This window comes from Lepidochelys olivacea (assembly GCF_965140295.1).
Source record: "Lepidochelys olivacea isolate rLepOli2 genome assembly, chromosome: 9".
Taxonomy (NCBI): Eukaryota; Metazoa; Chordata; order Testudines; family Cheloniidae; genus Lepidochelys; species Lepidochelys olivacea.
The window spans coordinates 28,133,419-28,141,796 of NC_140419.1; the positions used below are offsets into that span (position 1 = coordinate 28,133,419).

General features: G+C 45.3%; 1 protein-coding gene across 1 annotated transcript; it reads left to right on the forward strand.

Moving 5' to 3' along the window:
• The first annotated feature begins 1,307 nt into the window (after positions 1-1,307).
• PFN2 (profilin 2) lies at positions 1,308-8,378 on the forward strand. The gene is made up of 3 exons (XM_084639897.1): positions 1,308-1,582; positions 4,081-4,273; positions 6,679-8,378. Exons 1-3 carry the CDS (start codon positions 1,451-1,453, stop codon positions 6,774-6,776), a joined length of 423 nt encoding a protein of 140 aa, XP_084496023.1. The 5' UTR covers positions 1,308-1,450; the 3' UTR covers positions 6,777-8,378.

Here is an 8,378-nt window from a genome sequence, read left to right on the forward strand (position 1 = left end):
TTTGATAGAAAAATTGTACCTCTGCTCCAGATCTAACCTATAGATTGTAAAGGGACTACTACTTTATTTGGGGATGTCCCTTTATTTTGGGGGTGATAGCAAAAAGTGAGCTTATAATACAAACTCAGTTGAAACCTTAACTCTGGAGTGGGGTACACAACTCTATAATATGCATGTTTCCAAATAAAATGTTTCCTCAACGTTTCTTATGGCATAAAATATACTCTTTGAAATCTCACCTAGACGAAGAGTTGAGTTTTCCAAAAGACTAAGATAAGAAACAAGCAACCTCAGATAAATATAACAAAATAAAAAGGTAATAATTTAGCTTTCATCATCCTTACATGTAATCCACTCACACATCCTTTGGTTTTGTGATAGCAGGCAAAAGTTGAGATAGGTGAACTTCAAACCCCACATTTTATGTTAAAACCAGTGTACTCCGTAATAGGCAGAGATCATCACTGCAACTGTCTTGAGCTTGCAATTACTTCATTCACAGTTTAACTAATAATGATCTATTTTCCCTCAATGACTAAATATAGAGGTTAAATTATGCGCTGTTACACTGCTGTAAATCCACTGGGTTACTCATACGCACGAGGTTAACAGCTGAAACAAGAATCTGGTCCATAATCCCACGCAGCACGTTTGGGATTCCAGGCAGGTTTGTTGTCCAGTCTGAAAGGTCTGACCGGTAACAAAGATAACGCAAGACACACCGATCCCTGCTGCCGCCCGGGCAAGGCTCAGCTCTCCCCCAGAGAGAGACCTCAGAGCAACCCCGCAAGTACCGCAATCCGTGCCACAAAAAGGCTCTTCTCTCCTCCTTTGCCACCCGTTCGCAACCCGGGTGCCAGGCTCGCCATCTACCACCCCGCGCAGGGGGAAAGTGGAAACCACTGCCCGGGGAGGGGGGCCGCTCCGAGCCATCAGCCGCAGTGACTCTCCTCCACGCCCCTGCAGGCTGGGCGGGCTGCTCAGGGGTCGCGTGAGCCGTGCCAGGCAGACCCCCCTGGCGAGCGCGCGGGGGAGGGGGGGGATGGGCGCCCCCACTCCCGTGCTTTGCAGGCAGCTGCCACGAGTCGCCACCACCGCATCCCCCAGCGCCGCCGCTGCCGCCGCCGGCGTCAATCCCCCCGGCTCTGCCGCACCAACGTATCCCTCCGCCGGGGCCGTCGCGCGGCGGAGGGATCCGCGCAGCAGGTGCGCGTTCTCCCCCTACCCCTCCCCAGTCCGCTGCTCTTGCTGCGGCGGCTCGGAGCATCGCGGCTGAGGGGAGGGGGAGCAGCAGCAGCAGCGCGGCGGAGGCGGCCCCACCCCCAACCCCTCTCCTCTCCCCGTGGCCGGGCGCGCGCTGCTCGCTGCAGGGCTCGGCTGCCGCTTCGCGCGCGCCTGTGAGACCGCCGCCGCTCTCCGCTCCTCCGCCCGACTGCGCCAGGCGAAGACGATGGCCGGCTGGCAGAGCTACGTGGACAACCTGATGTGCGATGGCTGCTGCCAGGAGGCCGCCATCGTCGGCTACTGCGACGCCAAGTACGTCTGGGCCGCCACGGCCGGGGGCATCTTCCAGAACATCACGGTAAGGGCCGCGGCCCCCCGCGCCGGCTGCGAGCCTCCCGCCCGGCCCGGCTCTAGCCCCTGCCCGGGGGCCGCGGAGCGAGAGCCGCTGGGGGGGGGAGGCGAGGCGAGGGGAGGGGGTGATGCCGCAAAGAGCCGCCGCCGTGTGCTCCTGGCGCCCGCGGGCTGCAGCCCGGCGCCGCCAGTGGGGGTCCCGCCCCCGCCAGCGGTACCTGCAGCTCCCCCTCCCCCCGGGGCGGCCGTGTGGGGCGCAGCTCGGGCGGCGTGAGGGGCCCGGGCGCTCCCCAGGGCGCTGCTGGGTTTTGTCTGCCGCTTTCCCGGCCAGCGGGGACCGTTATGTGAGCGCTGGGCGAGGGCAGCGGAGCGGGCCCGGCTCTCGACGGCGGCTTGCGGCTCACCACCCCCGCCTGCTGCCCGGGCCCCCGGCGCCGTGCTGCGGGCACCTGCCCGTCGCGCGGGCTAAGCCGGAGCCGGCAATGCGGCGGAGGGAGGAGGAGGAAAGGCCGGGCACAGGAGAGACTTGGCGTAGGGTTCCCTGCGCCCAGGCGCGTTGCTGCGGACCGACTTACGTACCCGGCGTAGGAGGCTTTCGTGAATCCTCGCCCCTGGCTACATGTTTTTCATCTCCAAGATGGCGCACTGCCATTGATTTCCCCCCCCCCTCCTCTGTCCTTTCCTCCCCGTCTGTCCTCCTCAGAGGTATTAATCATCCCCGTTCCTGCAGCACAGCCCCCTTCCCACCCACCGCTCAGATCTCCCAGGTAAAGGGCTCGGAAACCCTTTACGGATCAGGGAAGACTGACTTAGACTGGGAGCCCTTTTAGGCCATACCGATATTTGTGGGTGGTGGTGAAATTGCATGTTTTGATCATAACCTTGTGTCATGATGTGCATCAGTCTGCAGCAAAACGTGCCTTTCCCCTGCAAATCCATCCTCTAGGTCTCTGTCTTCTGCACGGGAATTTGGGGTTACTGCTTTCTCTAGGGAGAGGAGGGCTTGGCTAAGTGGTGACGTCCTGTTGGATTTATCCCCCCCCCCCCCGTGGCGCCTGTGCTTGCCAGTTCTCCTTTCTCTCCTTAGGCCCCTCTTTGCTGGTAGCCTTGGTATGCAAAGGCTGCTCTCCTGCATAAAAGCTTTCTCCCCCCACCTCCACAGTTAAGTGATCTCATTGCATGGCCACAGCAGTACCCCCTCCTCATCATACCCCTTCATAGGATGTGATGTCAGTGGGGAGTAGCCATACAGGCCACGCTCGCTGGGGAAACCAGCCCTGCAACCAGCCTTGCCTTACCTGAAGATGGTTAAATAAGTGGTGCCCTGAGGATTTCCAGCTGCTGACTGAGTCTCTTCCCCTAGGTGTCTTTGTACCTTGTTAAGATGTGGCCTTGCAGAGTCCTGGTTTGTGATTGGAAATGGCCAGGGCCTGCTATGACTGTGCAGTTCTGGAGGGCAACGCCTTCCATCTCCTTACTTGCTTTCTTGCCGTTAGGAAGCATATTGCTCCTGTCTTGCCTTCACCCCACCCCCACCTCCTTCTCCATCCTGAAAGCAGTGCTGCAGAGAGACTCCCCTATGGAAGGGGGCACAGACTTTGTGGGCAAACAGCATGGGGGGCTAATGTAGCCTGACACCTTTCTAAATGTAACCTATCTTGGGCTCCTGTAGGGACTAGATAACACGATTTCCCTCTGCACAGAGGGGTCTCTTTAGCATTGTGATCCCCTCCCCCACTTTTTAGGGTACTGTGAGACCTATGCGTTTACTGGAGGTATGGCTTTATGTTTCTGAGTTTACTGTCTGAGTCATTGAAACTTAGGCATGATATTATGTAACATTCCTTGCCTAGAAAAGGGCACAGCTGAACATTGTTGTACATCATCAATTTGGCTACAGTTTGTATTAGAAACATAGTTGTTATTTGGCCTTTCAGAGACCTGTGGCAGCTGACCTGGAAGGAGTTTAATATCCCACCAATTGTTGTTAAGGAGGCAAATGACACTGGGGAACACCTGCATCATAGTTATCTGGATGCGGTCCTGAAGGCCTTTTTGGTACCTCATTATCAATTAACAAAAGTCTGATTCATTCAGTTACTAAAATAAATGGCCATGTGGTTAGCAAAATGCCTGATGACATCACATTCCCTTCTTCAAAAAGAAGACTTACTGGAATCTAGCTTCTAGGCCTTATCAGTCTTGCAGACTTAATCTATAACTGTACAGTTAATATTTGAAATATCTCAAAGTAGCACTTGTGTTCACTTAAAATGGTACTAAATTAATTAAAATATATCTCTGAATAACAAAACACTCAATTCCAAAGTGTCTTGTCTTAGGAAAACTTGAGTGTCCCTTTCAAATCTTTTTGCTGGTGACAAGTCTCTTTTGAGTGGAAATTAACCTGTAAGCTACTTCACTTAAAGTACATGAAATCCAATGTCTTCTGTGAAAGGTAGTTGTGAGAGCTTGCTGTGTAACACTGAATTTCTTTTTTGACAGCCCATAGAAATAGATATGATTGTAGGAAAAGACCGAGAGGGTTTCTTCACCAATGGTCTGACTCTTGGTGCAAAGAAGTGCTCTGTGATCAGAGATAGCCTGTATGTTGATAGTGAGTGCACAATGGACATCAGGACAAAGAGTTATGGTGGCGAGCCAACATACAATGTTGCTGTAGGCAGAGCTGGTCGAGGTAAGCTGTAACCTTTTTTTTTTTCTTCAAAAAATTTAAATTTATCAAAACAAGAATGCAACCTTCAAAACTGAGCTCTAATCATTAAATTACTTACTTTTAATCTGCATAAAAATATTTTTTTAAAATTTCCACAATGCAATCTTGGTGTAATTGTGGTCTATCTATTTTCCAGGACTAGATCCGTATCTAGCAGTCCTAGGTGAATGACCACAGTTGGGCACTTAACTGTCTTTACCAAATGGTTTTTTGTGCCTACAGATTTTAACAAGCTAGTGTAGCCTGTGTATCAGTTGGATTAAATGTAGTCTGTCACTCATTTGCATTAGGTATATTGCAGTTAAAATGTTTGGAGTCCAAAGCATAGTGTCATCATGATGGTCGATGTTATTACATCCTATTGAAATATTTTGTTCAGCATAAATTTGCTCTAAAGTGACTTCTATTGAAATTTCTTCCACAAAGACTTGAACTTCTTGTATGGAACTACCTAGTTTGAATCATAAGTTTTACAGGTTTCAGAGTAACAGCCGTGTTACTCTGAAGTTTTACACTAACTCTTAACAATTCTCTGAGAACCTTGGAAGTCTGATTCTGGGGCAATGAATGAACTCTGTCCAATTGGGTAGCTGCAGGCTATTTATATAAAGCTTGTCTAACTACTTGTGCATTTCATCTAAGCTTCTATAAAATACACCCTACTTGGAAGGAGCTGGACTCCATTCCAAAAGAAACTTCTCTCAAAACACTGGATACAAGCAACATGAGGACATCCAAGACATTATCTGGGCATTCTGTTGTTAGCTGTTGTAGACTGAGTATGTTAGGGACCAAGGTCAATGTATAAACAAAATATAGCTACAGAGACACTGCTGTATTGTGTATTTTTACGTAGGCTGTGGAGATGTTACATGTATTTTAACAATACAGTCAAATGGAATAGGTAAAGATTTCTGTGCTGCTTGGGCCGTGATTGTAACTAATTTTCTTCCTTTCCTTATAAGGAAAATAGTATCACTATCTAGATAATTGCTTGTTATAGTTATTTTGAAGTTTACATTATTTAAGATATGTCCCCTTATGATCTGGTCTTTGTGATGTTCTGCTGTATACCCACACGTAGGCACAATGTATCTATATTACGGTGATTCCTGTCTCACCAGTCCTAATTCAAAGCACAATTAAGATGAGCCAGTGTTCTTGTGAAGCAAAATTCGTAACATGTAGTTATGCTTGGCATAATTTGATTTTTATTTTTTATAATTTCATTGTTTACTTTGAAGCATTTTTTTCAATTATTGATTTAAATGTTCAGTTGTGTAAAATTATGGGAGGGTCACACAATGGGGGGAGACAGAATTATTTAATAGTAGATTCAAAAAATTAGTATTATAAATGTTAAAACAAATTGTCAACATCGCATCAAAATATACAAAGTAAATATTCTCATATCAAACTCTTAATTCATTCTCAAATAATATTTCTTGCTTTGTCCATCTGTAAATTTCATTTATTGATGGAAATAGTATTTCACTGGCTTTTGTGGATGGTGAAATAGATATTTACCAACATTTACTTAAAAAAAATTTAATCCTTCCAAGTTTACATGTACTCTGTTCTAGTGACATCTGGTGGCAGTTAGCATATAAAGCCTCATGGCATGTAATGTTCTGTTGACTATAGTTCTGTAGGAAACTCTTTCTAGTAAAGCAACATTGTTATTTTTGTAGTCAATTTACTGTGGAGGGGGAAGGGGAAACTAGATTTAAAATCAGCTCAGAATTACTTTACTCCATACAAAAAGCTAATTGCATTATAACGGAAGGAGGGACTCAACATTTCCCCCAGAACTGCGTTGTTGCTTTACTTTACAGTAGTGTCATAAACACAGACTTCTACTTAAAAGTCACTTAAAGTTTACCAATAAACTTCCAAACAAAACACACCTGGTAAAGTTGCAATGTACACGTTACCACTTTGAACTTAATCTCTGGTCTAAAAATACTAGAATCTGCTATGTCTACTGACATTGCTATCTTTCTCCTTTTTAACATCTTCACATTGTCTACCTTATAAGATGTACCCAGGGTTTCCTGGTCAGAGAGGTCAGATGATAACATGCACCATGATACATTTTATCTTTTAAATGGCAGTTACATAATATGTTCAGGTTTTTTGCAAAGTCTTATGGCTAGCACACAACTTTTCCATCTCTGAAGTCAGAGGATTCTCTCCCCCAACCCTGTCTACATCTATACTTTAGAAAGCTCTTGTAAAGCCAACTTAATATCCAAATATTAAAACTTGAATTGGTGTACTTATTGCAATATCCGATTAAAACTTGCATTATTTCCTTGTCTAACACACTCCTTTAAAACCTCTTTTTTTTTTCTTTTCTCTTTCAGTCTTGGTCTTTGTAATGGGCAAAGAAGGGGTCCATGGAGGCGGATTGAACAAGAAGGCATACTCAATGGCAAAATACTTGAGAGACTCTGGGTTCTAGTTGCTAGGCAGACTGTTAAGTATTCGGGGGAAATTGCTATTAAATTTTCCTGGCAGTGAGCTTTAAACCTTACATTATGGAAACTTTATTAGCAATGCAGGATGATGGGGTATGAACCTGTGTCTCCTTTGTATCCCTTTGTTGGTGGGGAAAGGTGTTTTTTTCTTTAATTCTGTTCATTTCTGTTTTGTTTCATTGTGTACTCCAGCATTGGTTATAGTTATGGGAAAGGAAGGTGTCCATGGAGGGACACTGAACAAGAAAGCATATGAACTGGCTTTATACCTGAGGAGGTCTGACATCTAAGCAGCCTCTCCCCATCCATCTAGCAACTGTCTTCATCACCAACCAGTTATGTTCACAGTGCTACCAGACTGTAGATGGTAGTTGTTTTATGTTTTTTGTTTTTTTTTATTTATCTGTTTTTTTCTAATATCATGATTCCAGTTACCCTCGTGTTCATTTGTATGTTAACCACTGTATGTAACCAAGTCCCATATCTGGCACCATTTTTGCAGCATAAAAATGATATGCATGATACCTTGAAAAATGTTTTAGGAGGGGGAGAATGCCAAGTCTAGGCTTTGCTTTGTCTTAGCAATTAATACAATATTGACAACTAAAACAATTTAAACACTAAACACAAGGTGCCGATTGTACAATCTAATTTGATCAATGTCTCTTCAGCACTTTGAGCAATTACACAGCTCATTTAGTCTTCCTTTTGTAGAGCATGGTTGGGGGGGGGGGGGGAGTGCATGCATATCTTTACTTCTCTCCCTGTCCACTCTTTCATCCACGTTTTGTTTGCTTCCACCTATTTTTATACAGTGCCTGGTTTGTTTAACCAATTTGCACTCAAAAGCTATTGTGTTTCATTAGTTTTGTTGTTGCACTTAACTGTAAACTTACAAAACTCTTCATAGTGTCTGAAGTACACGCTGCTTAATGGGTGCAACTGCAAAACTATCAAAAAGTGTAGATGCGTTTTCTTCACGATCTTACAACCGCTGTCCTTGAATGAATACCTAGGGACATTCCATCATTGCAATAGTTCAGGCACTTTTTTTTTTTTTTTTTTTTTTTTTTTGCCAGCTCCAGTTCTGTAGTTGAATTATAAAAAGCTGCCATTATGGACATTAGATATCCCAACATAACCATCTGGAGTGTGTCCGATTTCAGTTTTTCATAGGACCAATTTTTAATTTGCAGCTTGGGGTTTTATATGAAACTACAGGGTCATTGTGGAAAACTGCCACCTTCAGCTATATACTGGTAGCCTATACTCCAATCTTTCTGTCAGATTTAACTGATAATGTGAAGAAACATGCTGCTCTAATACCAATGTTTGTGTGAGGGGTGGTAGTTCATAAGCTTAAAATTGTTAAAATGATACCATTTCAAATTTGAAATAGTCATTTTGCCTGCCACGCTCTTGCTGCAGAAATTCTGGAGTAAACTGCCTCGTGCACTAGTCATCTAAAATGTGTAACCAGACGGTCCATTCAAGCACGGTACTAACTTGTATGTCCATTTAAAGAGAACTGCAGAACTCTGTATACAAAAGAATAAATGGGAGATGGTATTGGTTGGAATAACTGA